The 16,360-nt window shown below is 41.6% G+C and overlaps 2 protein-coding genes across 4 annotated transcripts in view; both read right to left on the reverse strand.

The window, feature by feature from the left end:
* The window catches only part of itga9 (integrin, alpha 9), a 135,531-nt gene extending 133,951 nt beyond the window's left edge, over window positions 1–1,580 (reverse strand). The window contains exon 1 of the mRNA XM_020461012.2: window positions 1,152–1,580. Coding sequence (XP_020316601.2) covers window positions 1,152–1,339 — 188 coding nt within the window. The 5' untranslated portion in view covers window positions 1,340–1,580. The remainder of the gene's footprint in view (window positions 1–1,151) is intronic.
* A 955-nt stretch (window positions 1,581–2,535) lies between these two features.
* Window positions 2,536–16,360, reverse strand: part of golga4 (golgin A4) — a 51,940-nt gene continuing 38,115 nt past the window's right edge. For 2 of the 3 annotated variants that reach the window (XM_020460956.2, XM_020460955.2), the window contains 5 exons: window positions 13,925–14,014; window positions 12,942–13,017; window positions 6,076–6,173; window positions 4,539–4,625; window positions 2,537–3,993 (listed from right to left, as the gene is read on the reverse strand). In XM_020460956.2, coding sequence (XP_020316545.1) covers window positions 3,979–3,993; window positions 4,539–4,625; window positions 6,076–6,173; window positions 12,942–13,017; window positions 13,925–14,014 — 366 coding nt within the window. In that variant the 3' untranslated portion in view covers window positions 2,537–3,978. Of the gene's footprint in view, window positions 3,994–4,538; window positions 4,626–6,075; window positions 6,174–12,941; window positions 13,018–13,924; window positions 14,015–16,360 lie in introns of all 3 variants that reach the window. The other variant, XM_020460954.2, reaches the window with a different exon arrangement.

The following is a 16,360-nucleotide window of genomic DNA, read 5'->3' on the forward strand; positions in this document are numbered from 1 at the left end:
AACTTCAAGAAGGAGGACTGCTGTAGTAGGAAGAGTTGGCCTTGGGGGGCCCTATCTGCACCTTGCATACAGAAACAATGGGAGAAAAAGAACACCTTGCATGAAGAGTCAAAGGGTGGTTGTCACCAAGCATGAAGGATACAGTGTCAATAACACACATCCTCCCACTGGGCACAAACCGGTTGAATCAATGTTGTTTTCAAGTCATTTAAATTAAATGACGTTAAACCAACATGGAATAGACGTTGAATTGACGTCTGTGCCCAGTGGGCTGTCACAGTAAAGTCACATAATGATCTTCATAAGGCCCACTCTACAACAGAGTAATTCCCCCCATGTTCAAGACAAGTATGGCAGCCTATATTCAGGGGTGGAACTGGGGGAGAACATGTGGAACTGGAGTTCTCAAAGTGAAAATATTTTGATGTGAAAATCTGCTTTCCAAAGGTGAACTCTAAAATGTAACATGAGTTCCCGAGTGACTTTTATTACAATTCCACCCCTGGGTATATGGGTCAGTCATGGCATCAGCACCCTAATTCATGGACTCATGACAATGAAGACAATGGTGGGAGTTGTGACAGCTATGGGGACATGATCCCATAAGCTTTGGCTACATGCTGGAATCTGGGACAGGCCAGCTAGGCTGCTACAGAAAAAAAGTCTAAAAGAAACCAAATGACATGCACATTCTTAAATAATGCACATCAATCAAACTGTTGACATAACAATGACAAGATTATATGTCACCATCATACAAATGGACTGTTTTTCGAAACAAGATAAATGAGTTTAAGCAGTAGTGAGTAAACTTCACCCACACACTGTCAATTGAGTACGTGTATTCTTTTTTGAAAATATTATTTAGTTAGTGATTTTAGAGGCTATTGCTCACATCATTAGGCTATTATTTTTAAACAACTGCATGCAGGCTATTCTTTCAACAACTGCATGTAGGCTACGTAGCGCGCACAAATCTGAATGGCCCAAATACAATCCATAAGAATTGCGTAACAACCATACTGTGCCATTAATGTCCAAGGGCGGATACATAAGTGCATGAACAGTCCCCATTGCAATAACATTCACTATAAGATAGATACTAGGCGTTATAGGCTACCATGAGTAAACAGGTAGCCTATGAGACTTACCAGCGCGTATTGTCATGATAGTGCTCCAGAACAGAATATCCAAAGAAACTCGAGTCAGGTCCACGGAACACAATAGGATGTTCTAAGTCAATGTTGTAGGAGTGAACTACAGAAACAGACAAATACACGTAGAGCACATTCAAAAGGCTCCTCTTCTGATTCAGAAAATGGGCCATCCTTTTGCGCATCCTTGAGAGGAACAACACTATGGAAAAAGTATCTAAAAACAAAGCTCAAGGTTTCAGTGCTACTACAGAAAAAGTTACAAAAACTAACAGTTCAACTAGTTTCTGAAGTCTAGCACTTCGAACATGGAAAAATGACAGGGGTAGGTGCTCGAGAATAAAAAAGAATGGTCCGGTGAAAAGTAACGGTCTGATCAGCTGCTCTCCATACTGTGAATCTGAGGAACTGGAGTCTGCAGCTCGTAGTTGCTCGCGGCGATGATAAGTGCGGTCATGGTGAAACGCAAATGGGTTCGGGGCCCGAGCATCAGATTTCACCAAAAAACCGCTTCGCGTTTACGTTTATGAACGATGCTGCCCCCTGCCGTTCGGTATGTGAACAAACCAAGGGCAAAAGACAAACTACCTGTTGTAGACCAATCCATTTGTATATTGGCTGATGTTTGTGGATCATGCAGTCTTCATCACTTGTTCATATATTTTGGAAACACTTCCTTGCTTAACAAAATAAGTGGCTTGCCAGCAAATTAAAATATCAGAAATAAAATACTAAGTGGACTGTAATTTTTGGTTCACTTAACAAGGACCTGGTTCCATAAATTCAATTAAATGTATGTTACAAAAGATTACTGCCATCTGGCAAGCCAAAGTAATCACAGAGTAGTACTGTATAAAGGCAACTTTAAATCCTGGAAGTTTCTAATACAGATGTTATTTATTTCCTAAAGTGAAACATTTCTTATTCAACAGTATGAAAGAGATGTCCTCTATCAGCTTGCCAAACAGTTCTATACTTACAGGTTAACTGTGACATGTCCTGTTTTGGTTAGAGTGTTTGTTATTCTGATCACTCTCTACAGTTAGAACACAATCAGGTGATCACTTCTTATTTGTCATCTTATCTTATGATACAGATTGTGCAACAGAAATTGTGAGAAAAAAAAAAGGACTGAAATACCTCAACAAAATACCTCTGACATCTCTTACTGAAAATTCAAATAAGCGTACCTTACCACCGGACTCTTCAAAAGGTTATTCAGGAAATTAAGAAAATATCTTTGTGAAATACAGTATCTTTTTCTGAAATATATCTGGTCATACAAGAATATAAAGGTCAGAATAGGCTAACATGTACATACAATATTGAAAAAGATCCACATTTCAGCAAAGTGAAAAATGAGCACAGAGGAAGACAGAAAATCAGTGTAAATAAAATTGTATTAGCTTGTCTCAAAATGTATTAATATAGCCAACAGTCACATTGTTCCCAATAGTACAGATTCACTTTTTTCTTTACAATATATTTTGAGTTATTTTTTTGGTCAGTCTCCACACAATATAAAGTAGAAAAGCTGTGGGAAACAAACAAACATGGTCCTAGAAGCCAGTGTGTCTAAGTGGTAGAGTGTAATGGAAGGTACAGTTAAAGGGTCATCTCATCCATAGAAATACAATGCAGATTCATATTAAGAACCGATAGAAATAGAACGTAGATATTTTATTTCTATGATCCATCACACAGTCACAAGGGGGAATTGATACGTAGAGCAGAAACAACCAAAAATCAACTGATAAACAACCAAAGATCGACTCAAAAACAACCATGGATCAACTGAAAAACATAATTTAAAGTAACTGTCCAGTTAAAATCTCCTAAAAGTTCATATTCTGTTAACTCATACCCAAATAATGTTGTTGACTAGTCTTATACTCATATTTGTGGGCAAAGCATAAATTGAAGAAATAACACTTCAAAAACCCCACCTCAAACTTGTATCTCAAACAGACATTTAAAAAATGTTTGACATTTCCTCATAGAGAACGATGTCATCCTGCCTCATTGGCTGAGCTGGCCAATCAGCGGTCTACTCAGGTTCATATTTTTAATGACCGGTATACGCCCACACTATTCTGTTGTTGGGTAGTCCCCAACAACCGGATGTTCTGGTTTTCAGGGGAAATGGAAAGAGCCTGTGTTGCAACTCCATCTTAACTCCTCCTCCACATTTAATAGATTGGCTAAGCAGTGCAGAAGAGAACCTCCCCTGACAGTTTTTTCTTCTTCTCGTCAAGACTAGTGTGTAGGGAATCTAGTTTCTGGCATTTAAATACTACGTTCTCAAAGGAAAAGTATTTCACTCATATTGTCATTAATTATAGGTCATATTTAATAGAAATCTGGAAAAACTGGACAGTTCATTTATCAGAAAACACAACCAAAGAATCAACTCAAAAACAATCAACCAACCCAATGACCAAAACAAACTTATTGCACAAGCCATCCATCCAAAGAAAATCTAAGTAAGAAAGATAATTAATTTTGGACAAAAAAAAACAAACAAATATTGTATAATTCATAAATTAAAAACCCTAATTTCATCGCGTGAAAGTAGACTGGAAGAATTAGATACTATCTTTAGTTGGCATATTTTATAGTTCCCTCATAAGATTAGCTATGCAGCTCATACACATATCTACACAGCGCACAAACACACACAGTCAGAAGCAAAAGAAGTCAGACAGGACAGTAGAAGGGCTAGAGCTAGTCCACAGAGGTACAGTAGTCTTCATTCTAGTCCTTCAGCAGCAGTTTAGTCCACCCTCCATCCTTAAAGTACCAGCATCATTCTAATACCTGACCCTCATCGTAGCCAAGGCTGAAACAATAGGGAGAAGAGAGATACATGATTACTTTAACTGCACAGTACTACTTTGACTGGTAAGAAGAGAATAGAAGCACAAATACCATCTACTCTGATCTGACCTAAATCACACTTATGACTAAGCATTTCACAGTAAGGTCTATACCAGTTGTATTTGGATCTGACAAATAAATGTGATTTGATACTAAAGCCAAATTCTGTATGCTTGTACTCTGTGCTTACCAATATGCCTTAATACTGTAAAAGACAAGAGGCTAGACATGTCTTCCCCCTTCACATCCCGCCATGTGTTTCCATTGCTGTAACCGATACTGTAGTCACGGGTAAGTGATCTACATGGGTCTAGTTGTTTAAGATGCAATATATCTGGATGAGTAGGATATTATCAACATACTATACCTATAGGCCAAGGCAACGTCTGTAAGCGATTGCTGACATAGCACGGACTGGGTGTGTGTGTGTGTGCGCGTGTGCGTATCTGTGTGGTTGCATATGGCTCATCATTAGTGGCTTTACGACAAGGAAGAACAGATGCTTACAATTGCTTTTGTATCCTCTTTCTCCAGAACCTGCTGAGCTTGGTCTTGTGGGAACTTGAGCATGGAGGTTATGACTTTAGCCATCGTCTGTGGGAGGGAAGAGAAAAATACAGAAATTACTTAACCATCTAAAAAGAAAAGTAGCATACATTCAAATAAAAATGGTTTTTTTTCTACCCATTTCTTTTCATTGAAAATTCCTTAAACATGAACTTTAACTTGGTGGCTGGGGATGTTTGTGATATGTGTTGGGAAACTGATGACAGTTCACAACTGAGTTGTTAAGAGTCAATGCTTTCAATGGCATGGGTATGCAGCCACATGGTTCAATGTTTTTCAGTCTCTCAATTCTTGGCCACCGGGTTGGGATCATTGCAGTAAACCTAGTACTAAAACTGCCCATCTGTACAGACATTCACCCAGCCCAGACCCAACATGATGATCAGTCAACCTCTGTCCAGCCATTCACCAAGCTCAGATCCCTATTCAGTTGATGCATATCCAATATGTAGGCACAGTTAACCCCTGTCCAGCCATATACCAAGCTCAGATCCATCATGGAGGCTTAGTGATCCCCTGTCCAGCCAATCACCCAGCTCAGTCACCCACTTCACCCCATAGTAATCCAACATGCAGTCTCTACTCTGTGACACCCTGCCCTCATCACTACCATCTTCCATCAGATAAACAATTGAGGTTAAGTGAACCCATTTCCAGCCATTCACCACATAAGATCACACACTGCAGCCCATAAGGCTCTGTGGCCACCTGCCCTCAACACCACCATCAACGACCCAATCAAATCAGCCTGCTCATTGAGACCAAAAAGACTCAAAGTCTATCTGCCAGCGTTAGCAGCATGTGTTAGCTAGCTTATAAAATTCTGGCCCTAATCAGAAAAAGTGCTACTGTTTGAGGAAACCAGGGGAACAACCAACCAAAGACCTCTTCTTGTTGTAGAGGAGCTAAACAAGTCCAGTAAGTCTTTAAAATGTCAGTGTGAGTCATGTGAATAGTATGTCTGTGGGGGGGGACATCCTTCCACTCCCAGGGAGGCCATAATGATATGGCTATGACATCATCAAGTTTAACTGTTTACTGAGGACCTAGGAGGGAACCCTGCTAACTTTATGTGTGTGTGCGTGCGATACCCCGCTGTTTTTAGGACCGTGTCAACTAGCACTGTTAATTCCCATACAGCATCATTAATTAGCACCTATGCTAAACGGACACAAACACAAAATTACTTTTGTACGAGTCTAACTCGGTGATGGCTGTGTGGGAATGGAGAAGTTTATTGGCTCTCTCTCTCCGGTCTCTCCTCCTTCCATATTTTCGACCTCCTCTCACATTTTCATTGAGGGAAAGCAACTAAACAAAAGGCAATCTATCCTGGGCTGAATAAAAGGGAAGTGTGATACCGATGGTTATATTTCAAGAATCTTGAATGATGCAGGATTATGTGCACTGCCAATCTTCCCTCATCGCAAAATGTTACTTTAATGCTAAAGATGCAAATTGATTATTGATAAAATACCTTAGTTTCCCGACCCATCATGTACTCAAACAGCACCTTCCTCAGGTACTCAAACTCCGTGGGTTCCGAGAAGGACTCAGCACGATAATGGCCAGGATCTAGAACACACAAAGGGTTCAATTAATTCATCACAAAATTAAAGTCACTAAATCCTTAAAATGTATGGACAAAGTTGTACAATCTTGAACATCAGTGAATTCAGTCACCAAGCTATTAACTAGGACATACAGTGAGCTCCAAAAGTATTGGGACACATTTGTTGTCGTTTTGGCTCTGTACTCCACTTTGGATTTGTAATGATACAATGACTGAGGTTAAAGTGGAGACTGTCAGATTTCATTTGAGAGTATTTTTATCCATATCGGGTGAATCGTTTAGAAGTTACAGCACTTTTGGTACATAGTCCCTCCATTTTAGGGGACAAGTTCACTTACATTGTATACAGTATTTATATTAAAAGTATTTGGACCCCTATTCATAGCACGCAATGACTACATCAATCTGGTGACTCTACAAACTGGTTGGATGCAATTGTTGTTTGTTTTGGTTGTGTTTCAGATCATTTGTGCACAATAGAAATTAATGGTAAATAATGTAGTGTGTCATTGGAGTCAATTTTATTGTAAATAAGAATAGAATGTTTCTAACACTTCTACATTAATGTGGATGCTACCATGATTACGGATAATCCTGAATGATGAGTGAATGATGAGTCAGAAAGTAAGACGCACAAATATCATACCCCCAAGACATGCTAACCTTTCACCATTCTAATAACAGGCAAGGTTATCATTTTTTTTTGTGTGTGTGTGTGTGGGAGGGGGGGTATGATATTTGTGCGTCTAACTTTCAAACTCATTATCATTATTCACGATTTGTTCAGGATTATCCGTAATCATGCTAGCATCCACATTAATTCTTCAAGCTCAGTCAAGGTGTTGGGGATCATGGCTAGACAGGCATTTTCAAGCAGACTTAAGCCAACAATGGTAACTTGGCCACTCAGGAACATTCACAGTCTTCTTTAGTAAGCAACTCCAGTGTAGCTAGATTTGGCCTTAGATTTGTTGTAGATTATTGTCCTGCTGAAAGGTGAATTCCTCTCCCAGTGTCTGGTGTAAAGCAGGTTTTCCTCTAGGATTTTTCCTGTGCTTAGCTCAATTCAATTTCTTTGTATCCTGACAAACTCCCCAGTCTTTGCCGATGTCAAGCATACCCATAACATGATGCAGCCACCACCATGCTTGAAAATAAAGAGGCAGTTACTCAGTAATGTGTTGTGTTGGATTTGCCCCAACTTTTGCAAGGCTTTGCATTTAGGCCAAATATGTCTATTCCTTTTACGTGTTTTCTTGTTTGTTGCAGTTCTACTTTAGTGCCTTGTTGCATACAGGATGCATGTTTTGGAATATTTGTATTCTGTATATTTGTATTATTTTCACTCTGTCATTTCGATCATTATTGTGGAGTCACTACAATGTTGTTAATTGTCTGAATTGTTACCCATCTACCAATCACCGCCCTTCCTTGAGGCTTTCGAAAAGTTCCCTGGTCTTTTTAGTTGTATCTGTGCTTGAAATTCAATTCTTCACTGAGGGACAGATGTTGTGTTTATGGTGGGACAGAGGAAGGGTCGATCATTCAAAATCATGTCAACTACTATTATTTCAAACAGAGTGTGTCCATGTAATTTATGTGATTTGTTAAGCCAAATTTGACTCCTGAACTAATTTAGGCATGCCTAAACAAGGGGGTGAATAATGTTTCAATTAGTTACAGAACATGGAAACCCTTACAGCAGTGCACAGGCATGGGTTCAAACCAAGTGCCAAATACAAAAACGACCAAAACTGGAAAGCATGGCACATGGCCTAGATGAGCACTAGTACACCGCAAGAACATTACAAACAGTCCAGTTCAGGGTTTCCGTTAGCGGTAAATGCCGGCTTTTGGTCGATAAAAAAAAGCAGATAAAAATAGTTGCCGGCCAAATTGCAAAATAGTTTTGTTTTTTTTCATTGATGGAAATACCAGTCGATGTGCTCCAACTTCAAATGCAAATAGGCTGATAAATCCTCAAGCTGCTGGGGTGGGTGTGTTCCTATTTTTACTCATGCAAAAGACGGGAGGCCCTCGTAAAAGGACTTGAGCTTAGCGTACCACAACTGGGCAAAATTCGCGAATTTGAAGTCATACCACAGATTCTCAGTTGGATTGAGGTCTGGGCTTTGACTAGGCCATTCCAAGACTTTTAAATGTTTCCCCTTAAATAACTTGAGTGTTGCTTTAGCAATATGCTTAGGGTCATTGTCCTGCTGGAATGTGAACCTCCATCCCAGTCTCAAATCTCTGGAAGACTGAAACAGGTTTCCCTCAAGAATATCCCTGTATTTAGCACCATCTATCATTCCTTCAATTCTGACCAATTTCCCAGTCCCTGCTGATGAAAAACAGCCCCATAGCATGATTCTGCCACCACCATGCTTGGGGATGATATTCTTGGGGTGATGAGAGGTGCTGGGTTTGCACTAGACATAGCATTTGCTTTGATGGACAAAAATCTACATTTTAGTCTCATCTGACCAGAGCACCTTCTTCCCTATGTTTGGGGAGTCTCACACATGCCTTTTGGCGAACACCAAACATGTTTGCTTATTTTATTCTTTAAGCAATGGCTCCTCCATAAAGCCCTGCTCTGTGGAGTATATGGCTTAAAGTGTTCCTATGGACAGATGCTCCAATCTCTGCTGTGGAGCTTTGCAGCTCCTTCATGGTTATCTTTGGTCTCTTTGTTGCCTCCGATTAATGCCCTCCTAGCCTGGTCTGTGAGTTTTGATCAGCAGCCCTCTTTTGCCAGGTTTGTTGTGGTGCCATATTATTTCCATTTTTTAATAAATGGTGCTCCGTGGAATGTTCAAAGTTTCAAATATTTTGTTATAACCTGTACTTCTCCACAACTTTGTCCCTGACCTGTTTGGAGAGCTCCTTGGTCTTCATGGTGCCGCTTGCTTGTTGGTGCCCCTTGCTTAGTGGTGTTGCAGACTCTGGAGCCTTTCAGAACAGGTTTATATATACTGAGATCATGTTACAAATTGCACACAGGTGGACTTTATTTGACTAATTATGTGACTTCTGAAGGTAATTGGTTGCACCAGATCTTATTTAGGGGCTTCATAGCAAAGGGGTGAATACATATGCACGCACCACTTTTCAATTTATGAAGTTATTTTTTTCATTTCACTTCACAAATTTGGATTATTTTGTTTATGTCCATTACATGAAATCCAAATAAAAACAGGTTGTAATACAACAAAATAGGAAAAATGCCTAGGGGGTGAATCATTGTGTGAAACAACTTGGAGCTGTGCAAAGAATTTCCTCTATAAGGACAATATGTTCCATAGAGATGTTGGGGCCAGCATCTGAACATGATAGAGATGGCCTTGAGGTTGAAAGGTAAAGGGTTAGGAAAGGGAAAGGTAGGAAAAGAAAGGAGTGATGAAGAGAAGAGGTAGCGCAAACTAGCCTTTGATCATCAGGCGTGGAGAAACGGCCTGGCTAATAAATCCTTTGCGCCCTCTGACCTCCAGGCACTGGGCAGGGTACCCCAGCTGAACCCACAGAAGAGTAACACTAAAACAGGGGGCTGAGGACCCACCCTACACAACATAGCAGCGAGTCCCTCTACTTGGAACCACTCCTCATTAACCTCTTGACAAGGAGCCATTATTCTAAGGTGGTTTCTAAACTATCTATAATGGCTTGGAAATTGTTTTCACATTGTTCCTTTTTAGCACATTACCAACAACTATGGCTGAGTACAGCTCAGCGGTGTTATCAGGGTTTCACAGTGGTCAAGACAGCAGAAGCCATATTTAGATGGTGTTAATATATGCCAAGGCCGTCAACAGTGGTGTGAGTGAGTCACTGGACCAGCAGGCTTCTCTGCAGCTAGAATAGAGAAGCTATGGAATATGAAGTAATGGGGTAAGCATAAAGGGAAGAGGTTAGGATGTGACCTGGCCAAGAGGGTTGTTCAAACACGGAGGCCAAAAAGAGTGGAGCACAGGTGTCTCGGGTTGGAGAGAGCATTTGATATTGAGTGGTGAAACTTCAGGCCAGGAGGCACGGGGAGAGGCCAGGGAGGCCAGGCCGTGTGCTGTGCTGCTGTGCGTTAGGGGTTATTGCGTGGGAAACAAGACTGCAGCCTGCAAAAGCCATTATGTCCTGGGATTCATTTTCACCTGGTTCCCCACCTCCTCATCCCACTTTCCCTTCCGACAGCCGATTCTCTTTATTACGCCAGCAGGGAAGGTCCATGAAGAGGCTAGAATTTAGTTTGACAGTCTTCCTCTACCCTGTCCTCCCCTCTCCTCCACACCCTCTCTCAAAACCCCTGCGTCCCATGTCACATATTTCTTATCCATGTTCAACGGTGCGTGCCGTGTGTGTGTGTTCGCAGATTGACTTGACAGATTAATAGCAGTGATGTTAGAGGTACTATTCTCCCACAGAGTCAGCAGCACAGCTGGGATTACATGTGTGGACCTAGGCCTACAAGTCAAACTATCGCTCACACGCAGCACATATTACTACAATCAATAACATGCCCAGTCTCTGGCATCATTTAGTTTAGACTGGCTTGAACATGTTTACATTTATCTCCTAAATAAGGAAGACAGGTGCATGTCCTGCCCTTCCATTGGCATATGACATAAATTTATACCAAGGTTTCCATATGGAAAATGTGGCGCTGGATATTTCACCGGCAACATTTTAATTTACCGGACATTTGAGAAATCTGTAGGACGCACATACACTGGGTGCATAACCTGATTAGGGTGTCCACCCACGGTGCTCAGAATGACAGAAATCACATTTAGGTTATGGTAATTCATATTAACAGACCATACAAGTCGAGGATGCAACGATGTGCGTACCTTCTTACCAAACTCTGATGTGCACTTCAAACATGTTAGAATAACTGCCACATTTACTTTCCTCAGCCAAGATGAGTATCGAACAGCACTAGCCTATGTCAATCTACCATCCCCCATAGTAGAAAAGTTGACCTATTATATTGGTCAGCTTGTCGAGAAACAGCCTATTGCAAACAGACTCTAGGACAGTTGTGGGAAGACAGAGCCCAAATGCATACAACAACGAGGCCTAGGCTACACAAAAACCCCCGTTAAAAAGCAATGAGTCTGATGCAACATATCAGAATGTTTGGCTTAAAATGTTGATACAACTAGTATTTCTTCACATTATAAGCGCACAAGGCAGTAGGATACGTGGGTATGTTCATTCCAGAATGCAATTAGCTGGAAAACACGGTTGTCAAAAGGGCACCGCAGTTTCATGTGACAGTGATGAAAGTATCCATTAGAAATGGAGAAAAAGAGGAGATCTAATAGGCTACTTTGAAGCAAGGTAAGACATGCCTCATATGTATTAAAACATTCAGGTTTCAAACAAAGTATGTTTTCAAAATGCATAACCTACTGCCTCCAGCTCATTGCAAAGTGGTGTGTGACATAATGATGAAGCCTGCCTTCTGTTGCCGTTTGAGATGCTGCAGTAGCAGCTCTCGCACTATGACAGATTCTCTGCTCTGTATCTATCTGTATGCTGTACGGGTGTGAAAAATAAGATACATAGCCAAAATGGCAACTGTAAAGTTTGGTGGAGGATGAAAAAGGTCTGGGGCTGTTTTTCATGGTTCAGGCTAGGCTCCTTATTTCCAATGAAGAGAAATCTTAACGCTACAGCATACAATGACATTCTTGTTGATTCTCTGCTTCCAACTTTGTGGTAGGCCCTTAGCTGTTTCAGCATGACAATACCTCCGTGCACAAAGCAAGGTCCATACAGAAATGGTTTGTCGAGATCCGTGTGGAAGAACTTGACTGGCCTGAACAGAGCCCTGACCTCAACCCTATCGAACACCTTTGGGATTAATTGGAACGTTGATTGCGAGCCAGGCCCAATCACCCAACATCAGTGCCCAACCGCACTAATGCTCTTATGGCTGAATGAAAGAAAGTCCCCTCAGCAATGTTCCAACATCTAGTGGAAAGCCTTCACTGAAGAGTGGAGGCTGTTATAGCAGCAAAGGGGGAACCAACTCCATATTAATGCCCATGATTTTGGATTGAGATGTTCGACGAGCAGATGTTCACATACTTTTGGTCTTGTAGTGTATTTGTTTTATTTTACCTGGTAAGTTGACTGAGAACACATTCTTATTTACAGTTAGTTACAGGGGTTAGAGAAGAGGTATGAATGAGCCAATTGGAATCTGGGGATGATTAGGTGGCCATGATTGTACAAGGGCCCGATTGGGAATTTAGCCAGTACACCGGGGATAACGCACCTACTCTTACGAAAAGTGCTATGGGCTCTTTAGTGAACACAGAGTCAGGATTTAACGTCCCATCCGAAAGACGGCACCCTACACAGGGCAATGTCCCCAATCACCGACCTGGGGCATTGGACCAGAGGAAAGAATCCCTCCGTTATATAGATGCTTATATGTAAAGTAGTATAGATGTTTTATATAAATGTTATTATAAACCGGGTGTTTCAAGCCCTGAATGCTGATTGGCTGACAGCCATGGTATAGCAGACCGGTATGACAAAACATTTATTTTTACTGCTCTAATTACGTTGATAACCAGTTTACAACAGCAATAAGGCACATCGGGGGCTTGTGATATATGGCCAATATACCACGGCTAAGGGCTGTGTCCAGGCACCCTGCTTTGCGTTGGGCCGAAGAACAGCCCCTAGTCGTGGTATATTGACTATATCCCACATCACTTCGGGCCTTATTACTTAAATATAGTTGTTTAAGTTAACATTACCTTTGAACGTGCTCCCCATATGAGTCAACACTGAGTTCTTGTGGACACATCTCATTTTGTCCTCCAGTGAGTGGATCTAGAAGGGGAAAAGTACATTAGAAAAAAGCACAAAATCGACAAAAAGGGATTCCTTTTTTGGGAACACTTTAATTAAAGTCTGCAGGTGTAAAGCATTATACATGCTTATAACAAGTTATGAAGTGTCATACCTACATGCTTAGTAAAGTGTTACCATTTTATTCAAGTGGTTGTGTTCCTTTAAATTACTTGTACTGAACAGTTTGTGGGAGATAAATAGCAATATACTGGCCTGCTATGGTCATCCAGGGGTTAGTTTATTTGGAGAACGATCAGTCCACACAATGTGTGAGAGAAACAGTGTGTGTGTGTGTGCGTGTGTGTGTGTGTGTGTGTGTGTGTGTGTGTGTGTGTGTGTGAAACAGTGGGAAGGGGCAGGGTAATTGTTTATAAGGTTACAGCAAGAATAAACAGATGTTCCATGTAATGAACTTAATCCAAAGAGATAGACTAACAGTCAGATAGGATGGCCGGAGGGTGAAAGAGTCCTGGAAAGGAAGAGAGGAATACAGTGGTGTGGAATGAGGGATGTACTGTACCGTAGAGAGACAGAGACTGAAAGACCAAGGTCAACTGATGCCCTTTTCCCACTACTGAGCCAAGCTGAGCATAGTCGAGCCAAGCTGTACTGTGCTGGCTATATAACATCATCATAGTTGCTGGAACCATAATGGAAAGGTAGCCTAGCGGTAAAGAGTGTTGGGCCAGTAACCAAAAGGTTGCTGGTTTGAATCCCCGAGCTGACTAGGTGAAAAATCTGTCGATGTGCACTTGAGCAAGGCACTGAACCCTAATAAGAGCTGTATAAGAGTGTCTGCTAAATTATATTTTTTTAAAGAAAGAACAAAAAAAAACATCCAAGCCAGAAGAGTACGGTTATGCTTGGCACCACCTGTGACACTCACCCTGTCGACAAACTGCTGCTCCTTCAGCCTGGCCTCACTGAGCAGGGTGGTCTTCTCAGCTAGCTGGGCCTGCAGCTCCTCCACACCCATCTGAACCAATACAACACAATCATCAATAACAGACATGAGCAACAAATCAATAGAGACAAAGAAACTGTAGGTCTAGTTTTGGACGTTCCTCCTAAATGGGAAATGGTTTGAACATTGTTTCAGAGCTCTCCTGAACAGAGATTCCAATCTCAATGTGATTAACCTGAAAGATGGAGAAAGAAAATAAATGTCAGTTTTATAGGAGCATCGTGTGAGTGCTCTATTTCACAGCGTCTGTAAAGCATAGAGACAGAGCGACTGACCTGACATCTACATGAGTAGAGTGGCCTGTTGAGGCCCTGAATAAGGGTAGTCCTTCCTGAGTGTAACCCCATACAATCCCCACAAAGATATTACATCAGCTTGGAACTATGCAACAGCGAGGTGAACGAAAAAAGAGCTGCATTTCATTGTGTGTGTATGGGGGAGTGTGTCCTGTGTGTGTGTGTAGGTGTGCGTGCGTGCAAGCTGATAATGTCTTTGTGTAGAGTGTGTGTGTGTGTGTGTGTGTGTGATGTGGTGAATGTGTTCTGGCATGTGAATGTGTGACTGAGCGTGGGTGTTAGTCTGAGGGTCTCTCTACACAACAACACATGAGTATTAATTCGCCCTCTCCTCCTGCCTTTCTACCTCTCTCTCTAGATCCCTGTCCTTTTTAAAGCATACATCTGCCGTCCAGAGAATGACTACATCCCAAATAGCACCCTATTACACATATAGAGCACTACTTATAGGGAATAGAGTGCCATTTGTGACACAGAAGATTAACTGGGAACAGGGATGGAGGGTGGAATGTGTGTACCAGACCTGGGTTTGAATAATATTTAACATTCACATACTTTATCTGGGCTTGATTGAGCTTGCCTGGCGAAATGGAACCAATAGAATACTCACAAAACCTCTGCCCTTCTGGCTCTCCAGGCAGTATTTTGAATAGTATTTGAACATAGGTCTGGATGGAACAAAGAGGGGGTGTACTGCCTCTTTAAACCTGTTTTCCAAAAGAGAACACTACCCAGTCTGATACAAGAAATCCTCAGATCATCCAGTTAGCTCTGGAGACCAGCCACCTTACTAATAGAACCCATCACCTAATTACAGCAAAATATGTAAGCCACACCCTTTGACAATTGCCATGAACGTCTCATGTCTTTAAAGTGGGGCTCCTGTTGTTAACACACACAGACAAACACATTTTTACTCCACAACAAACCAGAAGATAGCTGACACTAACTGTTAAGCTCGTAAACTCTGAACTTTTGGAAAAATAAATAATAATGAGAGAGAGAGAGAGCGAGAGAGCGAGCGAGACAGAGAGAGAGAGAGAGACAGAGAGAGAGAGACAAGGCTTTTCTTGGCTTTCCACACTGAACCGGTAATCTTTCCTCCATCAGACACATAGGTGTTTCAAATACAGGCCCACGGAGAGGCAGGATGAAGAAAAATGACAGTTTGCACAGAGGTGTGTGTGGTTGAGTCTCTTTTGTGAGCGGGATGAGCAGGAAGCTGTGTTAATGTATTGCTTCAACAGAATCCCATTCTATATGTCATCCAGCCAAGCGAAGCCTCCAGGGCTGTATGGGTTTCCCAAAAAGTCAACCTATTCCCTTTATAGTGCACTACTTTTGACCAGGGCATAGAAGGCTCTAGTCAAAAGTAGTGCACTAAATAGGAAATACGGTGAAATTTGAGACACACAGTCAGTGGGAAAATACCACAGATATGGCAACCTCTTTTGACATCCTGTGTGCGGGGGTAAATTAAATACAGTCTGAATAAACCGGTAAACCTGTAGCGATGGGGCGGCGGTAGCCTCAAAGTTAAGAGAGAAGGGCCAGTAACCGGATGGTTGCCGTTTTCAGTCTCAGGGCTGACGGGAGAAATCTGGCAGGAGTGAGCCAAGCAACCAGTGGGCGGTGGCAGTTAATTCCCAAACTGCTCTGTGGTTAACCCTGTGCCGCTAGTTGTGCTCCTCGCTAGGGATGTGACAAATGGAACATTTTCTTAATGTTTAAACTGATATTTTGTTATTGGTTTTCCATCAAAACAAGAAGAAAATGCATAAAATTCCATGTGAATTCACAATGCAGATGGTCTACATTGCGCTTCCTACAGAGAGAAAATTATAGAATTTATGCTGCTGGTGCTCTTGCTTTTCACAAGAGTGGCTCATGTAGCTTGTTGTTGTCATCCAATCAAAAGTCATCAAACCGGCACTAGGCTATAGTCAGAGCTAGAGCCTCTGTGTGGCAAGCTATTAGGCTATATCTAACTAATCGTTAAATGAGAAGGACATGCAACAACCCCAAAAGCCAACATTACTTAATAATCAGAATGGAGTTGTTG

This window comes from Oncorhynchus kisutch, linkage group LG25 (assembly GCF_002021735.2).
Source record: "Oncorhynchus kisutch isolate 150728-3 linkage group LG25, Okis_V2, whole genome shotgun sequence".
NCBI lineage: Eukaryota > Metazoa > Chordata > Actinopteri > Salmoniformes > Salmonidae > Oncorhynchus > Oncorhynchus kisutch.